This window comes from Girardinichthys multiradiatus, chromosome 8, assembly GCF_021462225.1.
Source record: "Girardinichthys multiradiatus isolate DD_20200921_A chromosome 8, DD_fGirMul_XY1, whole genome shotgun sequence".
Classification (NCBI taxonomy): domain Eukaryota; kingdom Metazoa; phylum Chordata; class Actinopteri; order Cyprinodontiformes; family Goodeidae; genus Girardinichthys; species Girardinichthys multiradiatus.
In genome coordinates, this window is record NC_061801.1 from 38,492,777 (window position 1) to 38,516,117 (window position 23,341).

A 23,341-nucleotide genomic window follows, 5' to 3' on the forward strand; every position below is an offset into this window, starting at 1 on the left:
CTGCACGTTAACACGGTGATGCGGCTCCTGTTGTCCTCCTTTCAGACTGGGAAAACCGCTCCACTTGGCTTCGTAGAGACCGCGTCTCTGCAGGGGATTCTCTGGAACACCGTTTGCTTCTGCAGGCCTCAGAGAGAAAGTCGAGCAATGCTTATACCTTAAGTTCCCCTTTTTATGAATGAATACCGGATTCTTTCAACAGTAATTCATCCGTACTTAACTTAGTGCATATGATCGACACTTATAACCAATGACCAGAAGTTGTTAGACCTTGGTATAAAAAAATTACATTTGCGGACTTTAAGACCACCTTTTAAAAGATTTAGATATGGATGGAGAAAATCCAAACTAAAGTTAAACTTATGAACCAAAACTAATGGGGTTGTGTCTTGTATTAAATAATAAAAAATATAATGTGGTGGAACTTTACCTGAACATTTCTCTGTTTCACTTAGCGTAAAATAAACTGATTGTTTTTCATAACGCCATAGCAGATAACCTATCTGTGACAAGTCAGGCTATGACCCCCACAGCACCACCACTACCTCCCAGAGTGAGTTCACTTGGATCATCAGTCTACTGGATGCACCCAGCCTCCCTCGTCAGCCATCAATGTGTCAGTGGACAGTGGTGGGGTATTGAAGACATCCACAGCATGTCAGAGATACAGAACCACAGGGCTATTAGCAGCTACAGAGACACAGTGAGCCCAGAAAAAGCTCCTGCACCTGTGGGAATATGTGTTTCCAATCACTCTCCTCAGGAATGAATACCTGGCATATCTTTTGGTTGCAGCTCTTTCCCCCTGACTCTTTTCCTCTCGGTTTACAGTAAACAGCAAGCAGAGAATCTGTATGAAGGCAAAGCTTGGGAACAGGCCTGTTTCCTTACAGATTTTATGAGGGGTTGGGAGAGGCTCTTACATAGAGCTGTCATTGTGGCTAATGAAAATCTCACTCTGCGGAGGGATCCTCCTAAAGCTGCTAAAGGCTTGTCCTAACCAGGGGATTAGCCCTGTAACGCTGGGGGAGTTTAATTTCAGCCGCAGCATAAGTCATCTCAGCTGAGCGCCAACATTGATAAATGGCTCAAGACTGACAAGTGTACACCATCAAAGGTTTCTGCTAGGAGGGAATCCTTACAGGTTCAAACTGACATAATGAGATCCTGTAAAAGCAACAAGATGTTCTGCATCTTTCCATCTTTCATTTTTATGTCTTTATGTCTTGGAATACTCAGAACTTGGAAAACATATAATAGCAAGAAAATCTCCCAAACCAATCAATTAAAATATTTATCTAGAGAAAGTTAATTAATTTTCACTTATTAGAATTTAGTTACAGATTTCTAAAACTACAGCACTAATTGTTTTTTCATACCATGAGTGGTCATCCATTTTTTTTAGAGAGCAGCCATTGTAGAACAGCTTCTTTGAAAGAAAGGACAAAATAATTAGCCTCCCATATTAGCAATTCGCATATTTAGCATAGCTAGCATTACTGACACACCTGCCTCACTGTATATTACTAGAGAATGTAGATTCTTACCTTAACTATAACACTGGCAAGATCCAGCATATTTTAGTGCTATACTCCATTCAGCTTTCCACTAAAGTCTTGCTCTCTCTCACTGTCTCACAGCCTGAACAGACTGCAGACTTATCTTTGTATATTGTTGAAAATATATTATCTAAATATAGCTTTTTACATCGTTCAGTTGTCTTCTCATTTTTTACCACTTTATGGATGCTGAAAATAGCAAACTTTCAGTCATTTTCACCAGTAACAGCATCCACACTGAAGAGTGTTGTTACTGCGACCATGTAGAGCATAGGGATGTTCTGTTTACTAGTTGTTAAAATATCTTGTTATTAATTTTCTGACGAGTTGGTCTGCATGTAGGGCCTATTAGGCAACACCTTCGGCAATTCTGGTCGCCAGCCCAATTTTTTTGTTGCAAACCTAATTCTAAAATGTTTTATTTCCCAGCCTTAAACTATGATATAAAGAGTGTTTTGGAGATTAAACTTAATTTTTATTAAATTAATGAATTTTTCTTAAATTCTAAAAATGTTTAATTCTGATGCAGCCATGTTATTGGCATTTTGTTAAATCAGGATCTGAGGATGTTTAGGCCAGATCCCATCTGTCCAGTGTTATCTCTAATCCTATCTGTTAGACCACAGGTGTCAAACTCCAGGAGGTAAAGGCCTGTGTCCTGCATCCTTCAGATGTGTCTCTGCGTCAACACACCTGAATCACATAAGTAGAACTTGAGAGCATAAGGAGGTAATTCAGTAATTTGATTCAGGTGTGTTGGACTTGGGACACATCAAAAAGTTGCAAGACACCAGGCTTCGACGACTGGAGTTTGACACCCTGTCTTAGGCCAAAGGCCTCCACACCTCTACTAGTTGAAAGGTTTAAATCCATGCCTGCTGCAACACATCTGGTTTAAATTGTAAAACTGCCTCCGAAACATGTTGTTGGGTTGTGCAAAGGCCTGTAAACTACATGTTCTTGTTATTGTGATGTGCCAAAACACATACAGGAAACTGACCACTGAAAACTGGACCTCGAGAGTGCTGGCATAGACCCAAATTCAACATACTCCATTGAAAAAGAGGATTGCATGGCTGATTCAAACTGAATTTGGAATTGCTAAAGTTAGAAGTTGCTCTGGCGTTATCTGTACTTCCCAAACACACTTGGTTACCGCTGGATAACTCTCTCTCTCTCTCTCTACTCTTAATGCCAACATTCATTGTATGTCTTGTGGTGTCCATTTTAGACATAGTAACTGCTTGTAAATTGAATTATATATGTAACAATCTCTCTGCATCTGTACCAAATTTTATCCAAATTGCACAATTTCTCTCAGTGCAAAACTTGATTGATTCAGTTATTTTAGGAAACGTTTTATGCCCTTAAAACTGAAAACTGCAGAAAGGCACGTGAACCTCATGAAAGAGTTTTTGTGGTTGCGGCTTTAACCAACTCACTAAAATCAGCTTTCAGTTTTCATTCTGCTGATTTTCAACACAAAACACTCACAATAAATTTTTGTTGTGTCCCTGTAGATTTTACCGAGGTGATTACCACATCGACGTCTGCATCAACGACTACCTTGACGTCTACTGTCCGCATTACATCAGCCTGGTGGCCGACGACCGGGCCGAGCGCTACGTCCTCTACATGGTAAATTATGATGGCTACAGCTCTTGTGATCACACTGCCAAGGGCTTCAAGCGGTGGGAGTGCAACAGGCCTCTGTCGCCTAACGGGCCACTCAAGTTCTCCGAGAAGTTCCAGCTCTTCACTCCGTTCTCCTTGGGCTTTGAGTTCCGCCCTGGCAGAGAGTATTATTATATCTGTGAGTACGCACCCAACCCCCTGCATCTAAAACTGTAGAGTCATGAAAGATGGCATTGTATGGAGAGTTTGAGCAGAATGTGAGCAGTTTTAGACTATAGCGATTTTAGCAGTAGGAGTAATAAAAAAAAACAACTTTTTTTTTTGTTAAATACAAAAAGCAATCCAAAGTCCTAGCCAAGCAATCTTTATTTTTTTTATATAATTTACAACAAAAATCCTCTTATGGGACATACAAATAGCAAACACACTCAGTATAACTGAATAAATCCCTTCTGTCTCAAACACTCCAACTCAGTCTAATGAACATATTTTATTCACATCTCTTCAATGTTATATTGAAACCATTTAATTTGAGTTTAAGTTAAATGTAAGCTAATAAAAAATACAGTGTAATCAGTCTGTCTATTCTGTCTAACTAATTTCATTTTACTAGAATTAAAAAAGGGAAACTAATAAACTATAAAGATTCATTGCACACAGTGATATATTTCCACCCTTCCATCCATACATTCTCTATACCTGCTTAATAATACAAGGTCACTGGGGTCATGCGGCTATCTCAACCCTTGACAGGTTGTCAGGCTATCACAGGTCAAGACAAGTGTTTAGAATCAGAATATCACAAAAAATAAAAAAAAGATTTTTAATACAGAAATGTCATGCTATGATGAGGCAGTCATTGACACATTCTACAAGGAATGTAAGCAGCATTGGGTCATTGCTAACAAAAAATCTGTCTGTTTTCAGAGTGCCGTTTCCAGGGATATCAATGGAAAATTTAGTGGAAGGAAAAAGTGTGGTAAATAAGATGCCCTAGCAACAGGGATACCTGCAACTTTCAGAATGTTAGAAACGCATGCAAAAATGTAAAAACCTTCAGAAAGCCACCCCTTGCACGTACATATCCAGGGCATGGGTTGTAACTTTCATATTCCTTGTCTTAAGCCACTTCTAAACTACGGACAACGCATTGGGTGTACTTACAATACAGCGCATGGACATACTTTTCAGTTGGCTGAAATATCTGTCTTAAAAATCTTTTTTTAATTGGTCTTCTGTGATATTCAATTTTTCTGAGAAACTGAACTTTAGGTTTTCATCAGCTGTAAGCATTAATAAAAAATGTACAGAAATAAACATTTGCAATATATCACTGTGTGTAATGAATATATACAATAAAGTTAAATGAACAATTTAATTAAATTTTTTTATTTACTTTGAGTTTATTTTCTGTTAAAATGAATTACAACTGACCTAAATTAGACTGTATTAAATCAATGTCTTTAAGTATTCAGAGTTTGGAGCAAGACTAAAAATTTACAACAATACTCAACCTAAAAACCAAATCAGTAGATTGATATCACTGTGATGATCCAGCAGTGGTCAGCCAGACCAAAACATAAGTCAGTGGGTGCAAAACACATCAACCGGTGGGGTTTCGCCTAAAGTGTCCTTTGTTGCCGCCCGGCTGAGCTCAGTTTTCTGCTCCTGATAAGAAGACTGGGCAAAACAAGCAGCCGGGAAGTCGTGTTTTCATAAGTGAAGTCAGCGCCCTGCAGGGAGAGAAGAGGTGGACTAAATGAGACACAGTGGTGGATTTTAAGATATTTGGCTGACATCTGAGGTCAGGCTGAGACTTCAAGGGTGTTAACAGGAACCAGTAATAAAGAGTGAAAAAGCCAGTGATGTTTTGGCACCAGAGCAAGGAAGAAAAGATGGATAACAGGACACTTTGTGAACGAGGAGATTGTCTTTATCCATGCTCCCCCTCCTGTCCTGTTGAAGCTTCATAAGCTTCCTTCAAAGGTCAGGAAAAGTGTTTCAGAAATTGTTTAGCTCCTTTGATCAATCTTTGGAGATAAAACATCCCTTATCGTTGCTAGGCGAGTCTTCTTGACTCCAGATTACAAAGTAAGGCTGCATTGTTTAGAGAGGCTGTGGTCATTCCAGAGAATTGTTGACGTTGCTGTAATTCCTTAGAAGTCAATACGCCAATTGATGGCTTTCCAAATTCGTCTTTATTTGTCCAATTGGCTCTGAGCTCTGTGAAGGCGAGGGCATGTCAGCTCTGATGATGATTGAATGTCCAAAGAGGGAGAAAGAGACCCAGAGACAGTCCATATGCCTTTGAGCAGTTTTAGGCCATTTGTGCTGCCTCTTGCTGACTCAGATGCGTGACTCATCTGTGAGATCCTTGTTTTATCTGATGTGAGCACAGGAAGAGATGACAAATGAGGAGAAAACACCTCTGGGAACATACCGAGCCTCTTTAGTTAGAACATATAATCCTGCCATCAGGGATGATGATTAATGCAATCTCCAAGTTTTCCTTTCTTTCTTCTTTTTCACAGAAAAAAGGAAATCTCTGGGAGATTGTGTTTTTTAAAGACTTTAGTGACCTTTATTTTTCAGAGGGAAGGACACATCATGTCAAGTTGACTGAAGTAAATGACCTAAAGATTGCCTTTTTAAAATATATTAACTTGTTATAAACATCAGTGAGATTGTTCCTCAGATGCTGAAGCAACTGGACTTCGCTGTAATTGACACACTTCTTTAATTTTGCATGGAGGACTGGATTGGAGAGTGTCCAAACAACAAGGGATCACACTTTCCAGCCACACTGGGAAAGCTTAGCATGTTGGAAAGGAGGCTCCATCTGATTTCTAAATGTCAGATTCAGGAGGAGCGGTGCAAATTATTTCCGTGTCATGGCTCTGCCAGGTCTTAACCCTTGCAGAGTGGCTGAGGGGATCATCAGGGGTTAATTGTCCGGTCCATATTTGTTTTGTGGATTTGGCAAAGGCTTGCAACCATTCCTCTCAAGGTACTTTTTGAGGGGATTCTGCAGGTGTTTGGGGTACCCAGTTTGCTTTTAAGAGCTCCCCAGTACTTTTTTACCTAAAGCAAGAGCTGTGTCCACATTCTCGGCACCAAGCCAGGCTTATTTCAAGGGTCAGTTGGACTCAGTTGCCTGGGCTGCTCCTTGCCACCATGAACGAGATCTCAATCTATAGTTGTAGAGATGACTGTCTAGTAAGATAAACCACAAGGTCTCGTATTTGCTCTTTGCAGATGACGTGGTTCTGTTGCTATCTTCATGCCATGACCTGGCACTGTAACGGCTCCCTCGAGGTTTGGAGTCAGTCTTTGCCTCAAGTCTTGTCCATCAATGTTCTGAACCTCACCCATGTATTAATATGCCCTGTTTTTGCAGTGCGTCACAAGCTGAAGCCCACAGTTGAAAACACATTGATAATGTAGTATTGCTTTTAAAACTGAATAAAAGTGATTTCCCTTGTTTCCCGAAATTCAGCTTCTCCACAACAAATACCAGCTACAATTATTTTTGCTCGGCACTGAATTAATGTCAAATTGCATGTTGACCATTGTTTAAACACAATATATGTTACAGCAACACACAATACGCCTGTAGGATCGATGAGATGGGGATATAGGCAATGTCCATGTCTCAGTGAAGACAGACGCGTCTTTGTCCTCCTCTGAGGTGATGCTCATCTGCTCTTGGCATCAGTAAGATGGGGGAGGGGTTCTTGTCAAAATGGATGACACCTGCAGTGGGTGTTACCAGTCAGTACCTGGGGGAAAGCCTCCATGGTGGGGGTTCAGTGTTACAGTCTGTCCCTGCAGGTCAAAGGTCAGTGGGATGATGAGGAACTATGAGCTATAAGCTCCTCCTGGCCTCATGTTTTTCTAAGAGAGCCACGGTGGAGCAGGGGAAGCCTGATCCTAATCTCAGGGGATAGAAATCCAATTTTCAGAGGAGACAGTTGAGAGTCTGGCTCTCCCTGTGTGAGAGCAATGACTGTCTCTCTGTAAAGCCTTTGTGCTTCAAATGCTGGCTCTGTACAGTCAGCGCAGATCTGCATCGATAATGACGCAGACACCGGCAGCACAGTGCCCCTTCAGTTCCCCTTTCAGAATCCCATGGCTGGAGCACAGACAAAAGGCTTTGTTCTCTAAGATAACCTGATCATCACAAGAGAAAAAAAAACATCTGATCCTGGAGTATTTATATCAGGATCCGTATTAATTCACCTCACAGTCACACCAAATCCTGTTTTGTGATCTGCGATAAGGCACGAGCATGACAGCACATGTCTGAACATGTAGAAGTGCATAACCAGGAAATCTATCCCGCCGTGATGGAGAAGCAGCAACGTGGAAGACCTGACTACCACCGCGGTGTAGAGTTGCAGACAGAGCTGGAGTTACAGGCCGCGTTGCTCGAGGACAGAAAACCCAGACTCTGACCTCAGTGGCAGACATGAGAGAGAGAGGAGCAGAGACGGTCGGATAATTGTGTGAGAGTGTTGGAATCTGTGAGGAGAGGGTGGCAAAGGGGGATGGAAAGGTGAGAAAGGGAGGGGAAACATGGGAATAACAATTATTAAAAAGGCAGAAAATGATCTGCAGCAGCTAATTAAACTTTAACTGTGAACATAAAAACCTTTTTAGAATTTGAATCCCCAATTCAGTTTTTGTTTCTTCGTCTCATTTTGCAAACCATTTATTTCAAAGCATTACAACAACCTCTTGGTAACGACAATGTCAGTGTGCTGCAATATTAACTGACTGCATATGTGCCATGTGGGGTCTGTTTCAACGATGAATTAATTGGCATTACAGTGTGAGGTCTGTGCACGTTACCGTGGCTACCTTTATTGTTTTGGTGTATTAGGCTATTGATTAATCAACAGGAAATTCAGTGAACAAGATAAATTACAGCCATCAGCTTCCTATATCTGTATCTAGATAATTTTCTATTTATTTTTATTTATAATCTTCCTCTGTTTAATTCTGAGCTGCTGGACAGGTCCTAACATCTAGTGCTACTTGCTACAACACTGTTAGCAGTGAAATATAAAAAGATGTAAAATAACAGCAGAGATGTTGGGATGGGAGATAAATTAGTAAATAATATTTATTATTTTATTGGATTTATTTTTCAAAAATCAAAAGCAGAGGTAAATTACACTGCAGGGTAGCAGAAGGACGAAACTACCAGAACATTAGAAATACTCACAAATACAGGGATTAATAAATGAAAAAAATATTTTATTAAACTATATCCGCATAATGATATTTTTACTACAATTACTGTTTTGATTTTGGTCTCCCTGTCCTAGTACCTAAGAATGTAAATAAATAGTTTTAATGGAAGGAGCTAAAGTTTTAGCTTTTTTAAAGATTATACAAATAAATTGCCATAACTCAAATTAATTGAGAGCAAGTATTAAAGTAAATCTATTTACATTTATGTATTATTTTGATCTCTCATAACAATTATGGGAAAAGTTTGCTTTTAGCAGAATTTACTCATCCTGTATTTTACTTTAACTGAATGGGGGCTCCTGGCCCCAGCTCAGAATGGACTGATTCAGATCTTCCAGCAAAAATGGAGAAATGTACTTTTTACAGGAAAGTCCCTAAAAGACAGCATAGGAAACCAGGAGAAAAGAAGGGTGAGAGAGACCTTTTAAATGACAGAGACAGTTTTGTTAGGTCAGTTCGGTCAGGTTTTGATCCAGTGAAGTAACTCGATATCTGCTGACACAGACAGAAATGGTTGATTGACAGTATTTTTCTCGCTTATTTCCTTCCTCTGCTGCTTCCCATCCAATATTCCTCTCGTGGCGACGTTTAGTGAGAATTTTTGTCTCTCCTCACAGCTGCATGGCATCTGATAATAAAGTGTCTTGAAATAATAGCTGAAATTATCTGCAACCGTGGAAACACTGACACACTTTGCTTCTATCAGGAATTTACCGCTGGCCAGATTCACTCCCCGGTAGAGTCTGGGAGACAGACAAACTGTGGACACGCCTGTGCACAGATGCACATACGTGGGAAACCACAACCAACATACAGGCACGTACATATGCTTAAATATCCAGACGTGTTAAAGGTTGTCTCTGTGTGGTCAGATCAGTTGTGTTTGAGACTCTTGACTTGCAGAAAATGTAAGAGGTCATGTTATTGTAGCATGTGTGCAAAGGAATTGAAAGAGCAGACAGAATCTGTTGGGGGTTGAAGATAAGTTCACACTAAAAATGAAAACGCTGTTGACAAAAGCACGAGTCAGAGCTAGATCCCCTCAGCTCTACTTGAAAATTAATTCAGAAGAAAGGGTTTTAATCTCTGCCTTTCACAATCAGGAAACACAGGAAATGAGATTCTGCAGGTGAGCATAACGGCGTGCCATGCATCTACAGAAATGACTGCCCCTGGCCAAATTAGACTTGGAAATATGAGGGTGACATTGACATAAAATATGGAGGCTGAAACACTCACACATCAGGGCGAGCACTGAGCTCAGAAAGCGGGATGAAGCTCGTCATTGGGTTTTTAAAATGAGAGATAAGTGTGGAACACCTCTGATGAAGAAACCGTCGACCTTGTGGGATTGTCCGTTCCTCCTGTTTCACCGCTGTTTTTCACTAAAAGTAGGTATAGTGTGTGAAGAGGTCTTAGATGAAATGAATGAAAGTGGTGAGATAGTTTACTGTTAAAACCTTAAAATATGGTGCTTTATCAAATTATGATATTTCTTTTGGTATTCTAGACCTCATACAGGTCAGGTATGGCATAAAAAGTTAGCAAATCTCATATTTAAAACTAAGTTTTAAATACAAAGATAAAATTCAGTTACATGACTGAATGATTTCCTGTATAATGTAAATAGAGCTATAATTATTCTTTTATATAATTATTCTGTTATTGCAGAAGCATAATCTGACACAGTTAAATTTAGAAAAATCAATAAGATTTTGCATAATTGTGCGCGAGTCTCAGCAAAATGAACAGACTCTCTTCTGACGCAGCAGAACACTGTAAATTCCAAAGCCTTGATTCCAATAGACATGCCCTATTCAGAATAGGAGAACATGCATTCAAAGAGAACCCTTTAAATTTATCATATTTAGGCCATATCTAGCTTTGTTCTATTCAATAAATGTAGTCAGATGTCTGTGTGAGATGACGCTACTGCAGCAAAAGAAGACTTTTTTGCCATCTTTATACGGAGTGACGATATGTTTGGAGCATGCTGTAAACTTCAGATGTAGTATGATGCAAAAACATTTACAGTAATTAAAAAATTAAAGTTGCCTTCGTTTGAAATTGGTTCGAGGAGTCAAAGTAAAACAATCAGAACAATAGGTTCAGCTAGAAATTACTCTGAAAGTGCAATGCTGATGCCTTAGAACCTGAATCACCTTCATTGTATTATATTACTCATTGTTCATCATGTCCTTTGTCAAATTAGGTTCAAGTGCAGTAATGACGGTGACATTTAGACTGACATTTTAATAACATTTTCCATGCTCACACTGCTGCAGATTAGTTCACAGGGGGTACTTTAACATGTAGAACCAAAGGTAATGTGTCTGAAGTGTTCTGGTTTGACACTGTCACGTTTCCTGCAGCCTCCCTCACCGACGTCAGAGGAAGGAGGAGCTGCCTTCGGCTCAAGGTCTTCGTCAGGCCCCAAAGTGAGCAGCATATTTGTTGTGTCTATGACCAGATTTCCCATTCTGTTTCTGTTTTTTTTTTTTTTTTTACTTTAATTTAGCTTGTGATCATGCATCAGAGCTGTGACGTTTGATGAGTCTAATCTTCAAATCTCTTTTTCTTTCCTCTTTGTTTCCTGAAGACAATTGTGTGAAAAACTCTGGGAGCTCGCAGGAAGGAGTCGAATTTGATGAAAACAGTCACAATTCACTCGAACCCAGAGGTTAGTGACAGTTAACAGAAACTGCTAATTGGATTTGTGTGTTAAAGACAAAATATGGTGAAGTTTCTGTTTATTACGGTGTGGTAATACCCCTTTAACTTTGGCACATTGCAACCACAAACTCAGTATATTGCTATGGGAATTATGTGACATACCAATTCAATGCCTAATAGTGAAGTGGAAGGAAAATTCATGCATGGTTTTAAATGTTTATTTTATTTTATTTTTTTTTTACAAACAATCCTTTCTAAAACCACTTTTCTCTGCAGTTACAACTACAAGGATTTGGGCTATATTTCTACCAGCTTTGCACATCTAGACTGAAAGTTTGGCCATTCTTCATTACAAAATAGTATGGATCTCATAATTGTGTACAAATAAAAAGCTAAAGGTTTTGCATATATTTAATCTGATACTCCAGAATAAAATCCAGGTTCCCAGTAGGATTGTGGCCTGAACTTTGACTGGCCCATTCTAACCCAGTTAGATTTGATAGATAGCATCAATTTTCAAGTCACAGATTCTCAGTCAGATTCAGATCTCAACGTTGACTAGGCCATTCTAACACATGAATATGCTTTGATCTGAACCATCCCACTTTAGCTCTGCCTGTATGTTTCAGGTTGTCCTGCTGGAAGCTGTACCTCCACCCCAGTCATTTGCAGCCTCTAACAGGTTTTCTTGCAGGATTGTCCTGCGTTTAGCTCCATCCAACTTCCTATCAACTCTTAGCAGCCTCCCTGTCGCTGTTGAAAAAAATCATTCCCACAGCATGATGCTGCCACCACCAGTTCTCATGGCGGGCATGGTGTGTTCAGGGTGTTAGTTGTCCTTTACACCAAGTGTTACGTGTTTCAGCCTACTCTGACTACATGTCTCTGACTCCACATGTTTGCAGAGTCCCCTACGTGTCTTGTGGGGAACCAGTGAAGGAATTTCTTTTGGCTTGCTTTTAGGAATTCAGCAATTTTGCCACTCTTCCCAATAGTCCAGATTTGTGGAGTGAACAACTAAACGTTGTCCTGACAACAGATTATTCCACCTGAGCTGTGCATTTTTGCAGATCCTACAGAGAAACCATGTGTCTTTTTGTTGCCTCTCTGGTTAATGCTCTCACTGTCCTGCCATTCAGTATAGGTGAATTTAGTTAGCTGATCTGGGAAGTCAAGTCAAGTTTACTTATATAGCGCTTTTCAGCAACAAGGCACTCAAGGCGCTGCACATAAGGAAAAACATTACAATGATACAGAAAATCAAACAATAGAGGTAATTTAAAAAAAGAGAGAGAATAGAATGATCGTCGTTCGCTTGTCGTCTTCCACTTTATCCGGGACCGGGTCGCGGGGGCAGGAGACTCAGCAGAGATGCCCAGACGTCCCTCTTCCCAGACACCTCCTCCAGCTCCTCCGTGGGGGAGCCCAAGGCATTTCCAGGCCAGCCGAGAGACATAGTCCCTCCAGCGTGTCCTGGGCCGTCCCCTGGGCCTCCTCCCAGTGTGACGTGCCTGGAACACCTCCCGAGGAAGGCGTCCAGGAGGCATCCGGTATAGATGCCCAAGCCACCTCAACTGGCTCCTCGATGTTGAGGAGCAGCGGCTCTACTCCGAGCCCCTCCCGGATGGCCGAGCTCCTCACCCTATCTCTAAGGGAGTGCCCGCCCACCCTACGGAGGAAGCTCATTTCAGCCGCTTGTTTCCGGGATCTCGTTCTTCCGCCATGACCCAAAGTTCATGGCCATAAGTGAGGGTAGGAACGTAGACCGACCGGTAAATCAAGAGCTTCGCTTTTCGGCTCAGCTCTCTCTTCACCACAACGGACCAGCACAGCGCCCCCATTACTGCAGGAGCCGCAACGATCTGTCTGTCGATCTCCCGCTCCATTCTTCCCTCACTCGTGAACAAGACCCCGAGATACTTAAACTCCTCCACTTGAGGCAGGAACTCCCTTCCAACCTGAAGAGGACAAGCCACCCATTTCCTGTCGAGTACCATGGCCTCGGACTTGGAGGAGCTGATCCTCATCCCAGCCGCTTCACACTCGGCTGCGAACCGCCCCAGTGCATGCTGTAGGTCTCGGCTAGAGGGGGCCAGCAGGACCACGTCATCTGCAAAAAGAAGAGACGAAATCCTCTGGTCCCCAAACCAGACCCCCTCCGGCCCTTGGCTGCGCCTAGAAATCCTGTCCATAAAAGTTATGAACAGGACCGGTGACAAAGGGCAGCCCTGCCGGAGTCCAACATGCACCGGGAACAGGTCCGACTTAGTGCCGGCAATGCGAACCAAACTCCTGCTCCGCTTGTACAGAAACCGGATGGCCCCTAGTAAAGGGCCCCCAATTCCATACTCCTGGAGCACCCCCCACAGGGCATCACGAGGGACACAGTCGAATGCTTTCTCTAGGTCCACAAAACACATGTGGACCGGTTGGGCAAACTCCCATGAACCCTCGAGCACCCTGTAGAGGGTATAGAGCTGGTCCAGTGTTCCACGGCCAGGACGAAAACCACACTGCTCTTCCTGAAGCTGAGGTTCAACTATCGGCCGGACTCTCCTCTCCAATACCCTGGCGTAGGCCTTACCAGGGAGGCTGAGGAGTGTGATCCCCCTGTAGTTGGAACACACCCTCCGGTCACCCTTCTTATGTAGGGGACCACCACCCCAGTCTGCCAGTCCAGAGGCACTGTCCCCGTCCGCCACGCAATGTTGAAGAGGCGTGTCAACCATGACAGCCCCACAACATCCAAAGACTTGAGGTACTCAGGGCGGATCTCATCAAACCCCGAAGCCCTGCCACCGTGGAGCTTTTTAACCACCTCGGTGACTTCAGCCTGGGTGATGAAAGAGTCCAACCCCGAGTCCCCAGCCTGTGTTTCCACCAGGGAATGCGTGATGGCAGGATTGAGGAGATCCTCGAAGTACTCCTTCCACCGCCCGATAATGTCCCCAGTCGAGATCAGCAGCCTCCTACCCCCACTGTAAACAGTGTTGGCGAAGCACTGCTTCCCCCTCCTGAGGCGCCGGACGGTTTGCCAGAATCACTTCGGGTCCAACCGGTAGTCCTTCTCCATTGCCTCACCAAACTCCTCCCAGGTCCGCGTTTTTGCCTCTGCCACCGCCCGGGCTGTGGCACGCTTGGACCCACGGTACCCGTCAGCCGCCTCAGGAGTCCCACAAGCCAACCACAGCCGATAGGACTCCTTCTTCAGCTTGACAGCGTCCCTTACTGCCGGTGTCCACCACCAGGTTCGGGGATTGCCGCTGCGACAGGCACCGCAGACCTTACGGCCACAGCTACGGGTGGCAGCATCGACAATAGATGCGGAGAACATGGTCCACTCGGACTCTAACGAGAGACGCAAAACCATTCCCCAGTGGGCCCACCACCTGCAGGGGGAACCGTGAGGGACCGGTGCAAAGAGGAGTGGGCGGCGGACGAAGGTGGAGACCTCGGCGGCCCGATCCACGGATGCTTAGGCTGGCTCTAGGGACGTGGAATGTCCCCTCGCTGGGGGGGAAGGAGCCTGAGCTTGTGCAGGAGGTAGAGAGATTTCGACTAGAAATAGTCGGGCTCACCTCCACGCACAGCGTGGGCTGTGGAACCCATCTCCTTGAGAGGGGCTGGACTCTCTTCTACTCTGGAGTGGCCCACGGGGAGAGGCGGCGGGCTGGTGTGGGTTTGCTTGTCGTCCCTGTCAGGGGTGCTGGATAGTGCCCCTCCCGGTGACTCCATTATTCTGCTGTGGGACTTCAACGCCCACGTGGGAAACGACAGTGACACCTGGAGATGTGTGATCAGGAGGAATGGCCTCCCCGATCTGAATCCGAGTGGTGTTTTGTTACTGGACTTCTGTGCTAGTTACGGATTGTCCATAATGAACACCATGTTCAAACATAAGGGTGTCCATCAGTGCACTTGGCACCAGGACACCCTAGGCAGGAGATCAATGATCGACTTTGTTGTCGTATCATCAGACCATCGCCCGCATGTTTTATACACTCGGGTGAAGAGAGGAGCTGAGATGTCCACTGATCACCACCTAGTGGTGAGTTAGAATAGAATGATGTATAAGGAAATGAAAGGAAAATTGTTTGCACTGGATTTTATCTAGAAGCATCATAGTAAAGGCATCCCACAAATAAAAAATTTTTGTTTGTTAGCAATTTTTAAAAACATATCTTCCTTCTCTTTTACAATTTTGAGATACTTTGTGTTACTTTGTGGTGTGTCACATGCAGTCCCAAAAAATATGTCCAAATGTACTTTTGCAAGGCACTGGTTTAATAAACAAGAACGAGGACTTTGCTTTTTAAAACTCAAACCACCTGGAAATGGCAAGTCATGTTTTCATTAAAAATGTCTTTTTTTTCTCCTCTCAGATGGAATCAGTCACGAGTCACCAGAACCAGCCAGAAGAGACGTGAACTCTGCTGGTCGGCACCAGTTTTCCATCCTGCTCCTGAGCTCCGCCCTCATGCTCCTGGCTGCCATCTTATCGTTATAGCGGCCAATCCGAAGGGAAGAGCCCTCTGCCCGGGTAATGGACTGTCGTGATTGGACCACAGGCCTCTCTACCCTGCAACACCTCCCTCTTAAAGGAGCACTTTTAAAAAAAAATACAAAAACACTGATGAGACTGTCTCCGTCTGAAAGGAGAGGGGAAGAGACTTCAGCAGAGAAGCCTTTGTTTGTTTGTTGAGTTTGTAAAAGCACCAACTAGTCTGGGCGCTGATGGAAGAGCCTTGCTGTAATTCACCGTATGCAGATACTTCACCATTTCCTTGTGTTGACAAGACAAGCACACAGACGTCCTTTTTAAAATGTTCCCCCACAGGACACGATATACACAGTCAGAACACTAATTAGCTCGAATTGCAAAGAAGCACAGCAGGATCCTGAAAAAGTTTACAGACTTTTATTTTCGTTTGGGAATGCCACCACGTGGAACACGATTAAGTCTCACCTCGGTGCGAGAGGAACGACGGAGGATGCTATGAAGAGACTGCATAAGAGCTTGGCGCTGTAATGACTTAACCTTCCTCTCAGGTTAGAAAGGATGCATCGTCACGGACTGTGGATCTGTTAACAGAAAAGAATATTAAGGAAGCACTCATCTCGTTTTTGGACAGAATCAATTTAATGATCAATTAATGCATTGCTTTTTTTTTTTAATATACGATGTCAGTGTAGCAGCCAACACGGGTGTACAGTAAAATATTGGAACAGAGAACAGATGTGGACAAGGCATTTTACCAGGCAAAATGTTATTTTCCTATTTATTGTGAAGTCCTTGCGCTTTTTTTCTGTTCTGGTTTATTCTGTAAGTACAGATAGAAAGGTAATAAAAACAAATACCCATCACAGGATGCTAGTTCATATGACACCTTTGTTTTAAAAAAAAAAGAGTTTGTGTCTGTTTGGAAATGATCACATGTGATGGATTTAGTTGTTTTTAACAAAGTGTAGGAAAAGAAAAAGAGACTGGTGTTCATCAGGGTGTAGAAAATGAGTACTTGTGTTTTGAATTTGCCACTGACAAATGTCACAAAGGTAGTTATGCTGTTGTTTTTGTGGATCACTATTTACACTGCTATTGTAAATATAGGCAAATTTAAAATTCAGGGATGTATCCATGCCGAACATGAGATCAATAAAAAGAACAACTTTTTATGGCAATCTTGAGGGAAATTTCCCTTGATTTTTTAAAAGTGTATGGAACCCAGCTAGAACCAGATGCAAAAATAAAGATTAAAGTAGGCGGAATAGTGTTTCATAAAATTCATAACTGTTGGTAAGTTGCTTATTGTCTTTCGTTTGTCAGCAAACATAAATTATATATTCTGAGATTGACTGACGCTGGATGGTTTCAAAGATTCAATATATTCAAAAGATGACACATGCCCTTCCCAGTTATTATCACTCCTGGTAAAAATGCATAAAAAATAAATATTTTATTGCAGTAGAATAGTCTCATAAAGAAAAATTTTTAAATTATAACCTTTAATTCGAGCGCATTTTTACAGTTGGCAGAAAGTCAACATTAGGAAATAATTGTTTTTATCTAATTTGTCACAAATAAATAAATAATGCTGTACCCAGTAAGTGGCAGGTGGACAAATAAAAATGTATGTGGGGAAATCAGAGTAAGCTCCCAGTAAGCTGTTTGGACATTTTTACTTATTTTCTATTCCTGCAAACAATTAACAGATTTTAAAGTTGACTGAAGTTGCAAAGTTTTACAAATTCTAAAAGTTCAGTATGTTTTAAATAAACCACACATAGACTGTCCTCTACAATTATCAGCAACACTAGTTGCTACACAGTTCTTTTTGTATAAATACATCTTTTTTTGCACTAGCACAACCTCAGCTTGAACATTTTTTAGATCTCCAACTGTTATTTTAACTTATTTAGTTAGTGGAGAGTAAATAACCCTTGTTGGTGTTTTTATAATGTAAATCACAGGTAAATCTCAAGTTTCTGGCAACCTTTATAATTCTAACAATTTGAGGGAAATTGCCTCGAATGAATAAAACATATGTAACTCAGCTACCGCCAGGTGCTGAAGTTAAGTTAAAGTTGGGGGGAATCTGTCCAGTTAGTTTCTAAACGTTATGCTTTTAGTAAGCTGATGGAACAGATTTACTTTATTTTACTTTTAGTTTTAGTTTTTTGTGTCATCAAACATGGAAATCAGAATTTAACATTGACTGAAGTTAGAAAGTTTCACATATTCTAGCTTTAAAGTTCAGTGTCTTTGAACTTACACACATTCAACTCTCTCTGCAATGATTAGTACTGCTGCTAATGTTGTAGAAAAATTCAATTAATCTTTTATTGCAGCATAATAATTTTGCACTGAAAAAATAGAGATCTAACAATAGATTTGAGTACAAATTTTCAGTGGGGAAAAAAATTCTAATTAAAAAAATTAAATCTTAATCACTGGTAGCAAAATTACTGGTACCAGTAATGATTCAAACCTGAGGGAAATTCTCCTCGTTCAATAAATAATATGCTCTATTAGTTCCTAAACCATAAAACTCTTTTGACAGATTTATTGATGGATTTTCTATATTCTTAAAAATAGGGAATTAAATTTAATTATTGGCACCCCTGGCAGAGATTTGTAAAAGGATTTCTTATTATTATTGTTGTTGCTATTATATTTTTCTGTATCACTGGGGTAGACACATTAAAACAACAAAATTACTATAATTCTTGGTGTCTCTAAAATTCAAATGAAAACAAATGTAACTGAAGCAGTTTTATACTTTGGTTATTTATGTTGATCATGGTGTTTTGGGACTTATAGGTTATAAATATGGTGTGACAAAGGCCTTTTGCTATTAGTTACCCTTTAAAATGGGAAAGAGAAGAGAACATGTCTTTCAAGTAAGGCAGTTGTATATTGATCTTCATAGGTTAGGAAATTGCAACAGGAATAAAGTTATTCAAAAATACCCATGAAAAGATATTATGGGGGAATTGTGTAGAGTGATAACAGTATGGATCTTAAAATAGAGCCTTGAGGTACTTCACAAGAGAAATCTGTACCATGCTAGAGCAGAACCTACAGTCAGTCAAAGCAATAAATTGTCTTTAAAACAACTAGAGTTCTGATAAGCATGAGAGGACAAGGCCCAACACACACATTTAAGAGGAGTTAAGAGAAAAATAAAAAAAATCTCCATAACAACCTTTGATTTTAAGTCATTTAACCAACAGGAGTGCTAATAATTGTAGAGGGCACTTTATTCTTTAATACCCTAACCACCAAGTAACAGACAAGAAGCCACAGCTTAATTTTAATTTTTCAAATATCATACATTACACTGGACAACAAACATTAATGCCTTCAAGCGACAAGTTGTAAGAAAATTTGTTTTGAGTTTGGACATTTGATTGAAATTATAGAAATATCTGCCTTTTACTTAATTAGGTTGTTCTTTTAAATCTACATTTAAATCTAATTAAAAATATATTTATTTTTACACCTGGCATGAACTGGGCTCCACATCGGTGAGATTTATCTTTAAAACAGTAAAAACTATTTACAAAGCAGGCAGCAGAGGTGCGCATTGGGTTGCCAGCTGAGTGATTCAGTTTCTCTCTTTGATGTTGGGTAAAGTGTTGTCTGAACAGAAAATCCACCATGTACCGGTTATTTCTGGAATGAAAAATTGACCCCCAGAGAAGAAGGAAAACACAGAGTGTGGTCAACGAAATCTGAACCTCTCCTAGAGCTGGAACTGAGAGGGGAAAATGAGGGAGTAAGAAACATGTGAGGAGGCTGTTTCAATGCAACACTATGTTCATATTTAGTCAGCTGTCAATGCACAAAGCCTTGTGGTTACAGGTCTGTGCTAACTGCTCCTTGCAGGGAAGTATTAGGGGAACTGTTAAAGTAAAAAAAAAAAAAAAGATTAAATCAGGATTTAAATTGGGCTTTAGAGAAAATTAAATCAGAAATTTAATGTGTCACCAAGAATGTAAAGTTCAAGTTTTATTCTTTCTTTATAACATTTTTCAGATAAGTATGTATTTAATTGTTAACTTTTTAAAGAAAAAGTTAAAGTTGCTATTGAAGTAAAAGTGTGAATTTATGAAACATCACATATTAAAAGATACAAATTTAGTTTTCAGGATGAATTTGTAATAATATTAACAGAAGCTTTAATAAGGAAAATCAATTTTTACAAGAGAATATAATTATGTACCATTCGAATAAAAGATATCTTAATTACAAATCTTGCTAGAATCATAATTTGGAGCAGAATTGTAGTTTTGTTCCAATAAAGCTTACAAACAATTTGCATAAGAGCAAAATATACTTTTTTTAAAATCATAACAGGAAATGATAATTGATTCTATCAAAATCTAAATTTTGAAAACTGTCCTTTTGAAAGCTCAGTCTTTGTATGTTGGCTTTTTAACTTTTAACTACAGTTTATAGCAGTTAGAATGAATTCAGTTTGGAGAATCAGATATTCTCATTGAAGAGTCACGGCTACTCAGATTGGGGCCTACTCAAAACAAACGTTCACCTTCTGAAACAACTAAAAAATAAATATTTCTTTGTTTGGGCGAACTCTTTATCAGGTATTTTAACACCTGCTAAATAATGACATTCGTGTTCCTATACTAAATTAAAAAAAATAGAAGTTGCTGCATTCAACAATCTCAAATAGTGGAGTCCTAGTTTTATCAATTTGACCAATGGTTTTTCAAATTTTCATTACTACTATCTATATTTATTTATTCTTTAAAGTGGAATTATAATTCACTCGAAATTTGTTTAGGAGCCTCCGCTGATGCACTTAATAAATCACCACACACATTTTTGGCTGAGAACATTGTGACAATGAAAACAACTCAATCTAGTTAAACTGACTAGTTTGAATCTACCAATTAGCTTTACTTATTACCTGTTAGCTTGACTGTGAATCTCATTGTTAGCTTGAGTATGTACATGCTTGGCTAGTTGCTAACTTGAGTAGCTTTTAGTTCAACTCTGAGTAGCTGTCAACTCGACCGAAAGATTATTAGTTTGACACTGAGTGGCTATTAGCTACCAGCTTTACTCTGAGTATATGGTAGCTTGTGTAGCTTTTAGTTAGACTTTGACCAGCTATTACCTTGATGTTGACTACTAGCTAGAGCAGCAATTAGCTTGGCTTTATGTACCTGCTAGCTTGTGTGGCTGTAGCTTGATTCTGATCAGCTGTTAACATCACTTTAGCTAGCCCCCAGCTTTTGTAACTATTAGCTTGACTCTGTAGCTTTCTGACTGACTCTAACTAGCTGGTACCTGGACTAGCTATTAGCTCAACTATAAGTAGCTGTTATCTAGGCTTTTATGGCTATTGGCTTGGCTCTTAATGGCTGTTAGCCAGACATGAACGACATGCAAACCCATTTCAGAAACATTTAAAAATTTAACTTTTACCTTTAATTGCAGCCCTAATACTCCAAAACTGAGCAGACCAAAGTTTAGCAACTCAGCTTTTTATAAAATTCTGCCTTCTTTTTGAAAATAGTAAATCAGAACCTTTGTATTGTTTGGTAAACTGAAACTGATGAGTAAAACTGCTGGAGTGCCACGTTAAAATGTAATTCAAGATCTCTTTACTAAACCCCTTCAAAGTTCAACATTTGGAGCTGATTTTGTTTGTTTTAACTGGATAGAATTATCGCCTTCATCTGTCAGCGACCTTATTCTGGATCTGTTTTCTTACATAGTTGGCAAAGTTGTGTTACTGTTTGGACTGACTAAAAACCCAAGAGTGAAACTAGACCATTGAAGTATTAATTTGAGAAGACTAAATAGTCATATAATTCATAACCTGGTGTCGTGATAGTTTAATTACAAAAATGGAGTTGAGGAGGTGAAATAGTTGAGTGACTTTTCCTGTTGAGACTTAACGTTATAAATACAGCATGAGTTAAACGATCGCCTGCGGTCAGAAAAAAAACAGTCAGATCTTTTCCTGGATACTGTGTATCCCAACGCTTAGTCTGTTGTAAGCCACTCTGTAATGTTCTGCACCTCTTTTTAGGGATGACTCAAACCAACACATTAACAAGATGAACAAGTTTGATACAGAACCTGCTGACTTTCATTTTATATGTCTTTTATATAAAAAATAAGAACTAACGGCCTCGTATCTGTAGATATTTTTATCCAAATAGCTGATGCACATGACATGCAGTAGGCTCATGTTACAATCATTAATCGTGAGATGCTGAATGAAAGCAAGAAATAGAAGATCTGTCCTCCTGGTTCTTTTTTTAGGTTCATTATGTTGCTGGAAATATCTGGAAGGCTCAAGATGTGCTGTGTTTCTGTTTTATCTTCACACCCTCAGGTGTTTTCAAGCTGACCGATGAGATGGATAGCTTTGGTTTCTGCATCAAATATTCATGTTTCATGACTTCTTTATGAAAATCCACAACATGTAGGGTGGATAATGTGTTCAGAAGGACTTTGTCACCTGATTTAGGTACCTTATAGATATTACCACCTTGTCCTTGCTTTGCAGCATCTGTTCTTCTTTATCTTATAATCTTATGTATGTTTTTGTCAGTGGGAACATTTTTCCTACTCATTTCCCCCCACAGCAAGACGTGGATGTGGCACAAAACCGCACACTTGTTTTAACGTTGTTGTGATTGTACCTTGTGCCTAAATGAGTCCCATCTAAACTCTTCTAATGTCTTTTTTCCTGTTCAGTCTCTCACCAGACTTTTCTACAAAAAGGCCATGTCTTTGTAAATACACATATTGGAGCAGCTATGACTAACTGAAAGAAACAAAAAAAAAGGTTTAATAAATATTTCCTTGTGGTTGTAATTGCGGTGTCTGATCTGTTTCATTAATCTTGTTGGTGGGTGCCAGGTTATGAAGTGGAAAGAACGTACAGAGAGTGTGATGTTTGTCTTGGTTGAGTCTGGGGGAAGTGGCTGAACAGCTGCTTCTCTGTAATCTGGGGGTAATTCGCAGACTGGAATAACAAAAACAGAAGTGGCCTGAATTAATCTTGCTGGAATGTGCAGTGCTTCAGGGAGCTCTGCCAAGAAAACGCCATCTCACGCGCTCTTGTTGCTCCTCGCTCCGGTCTGCCTCCTCTGCTGTCGGCTTCAATTTTTCACCTGCGCGTTCTGTCTCAGACATTCTCCTCCCTCTCTGCTTTAACCTACTCCAGGCACCTAAAGATGTAATTGTGTTTAAACAGTATCAACACAAATATGACAAATCTTCAGGAAGGAGTCCAGAACATTCTGGTTTTGGTTCATCTTTTTATGTTCTAGTGGCCCTTCAGACCATACTGCTGGGGTTCCCAGTCAACTGTAAAGCAACCAGCATGAGGGTCAGCTCCTCTAAATCTGATGCCAAGGTTCTCCAACAGAAAAATCTGGGTACATCTCTCATAAACCTCAAATCCAACATCAGAAGAGTTTTACTTGGGCTCATAGTTCTTGTTTCAGATGAAAGTACATCATCTTATTTGGAAATCAAGGTCCCAGAGTCTCCAGCAGCAGTGATGAGGTGGGAATCTGATTTGCTTGAGGTCCAGTGTTAAGTTTCCCCACTCAGATGGTTTGGGGAGCCATGCCACCTGCTGGTGTTGGTCCTCTAGGACAGTAGAAATAATCAAATCTATTGTCCAGGTTTGAGTTCAGTTGCAAACCATCACAAAAACAATGTAATTGGA

At 40.6% G+C, this 23,341-nt stretch overlaps 1 protein-coding gene across 3 annotated transcripts in view; it reads left to right on the forward strand.

Moving 5' to 3' along the window:
* Nucleotides 1–22,479, forward strand: part of LOC124872422 (ephrin-A5b-like) — a 109,089-nt gene extending 86,610 nt beyond the window's left edge. For all 3 annotated transcript variants that reach the window (XM_047372395.1, XM_047372396.1, XM_047372397.1), the window contains 4 exons: nucleotides 3,080–3,372; nucleotides 10,823–10,888; nucleotides 11,050–11,130; nucleotides 15,506–22,479. In XM_047372395.1, the coding sequence (XP_047228351.1) occupies nucleotides 3,080–3,372; nucleotides 10,823–10,888; nucleotides 11,050–11,130; nucleotides 15,506–15,630 (565 nt within the window). In that variant the 3' untranslated portion in view covers nucleotides 15,631–22,479. The remainder of the gene's footprint in view (nucleotides 1–3,079; nucleotides 3,373–10,822; nucleotides 10,889–11,049; nucleotides 11,131–15,505) is intronic.
* The last annotated feature ends 862 nt before the right edge of the window (nucleotides 22,480–23,341 follow it).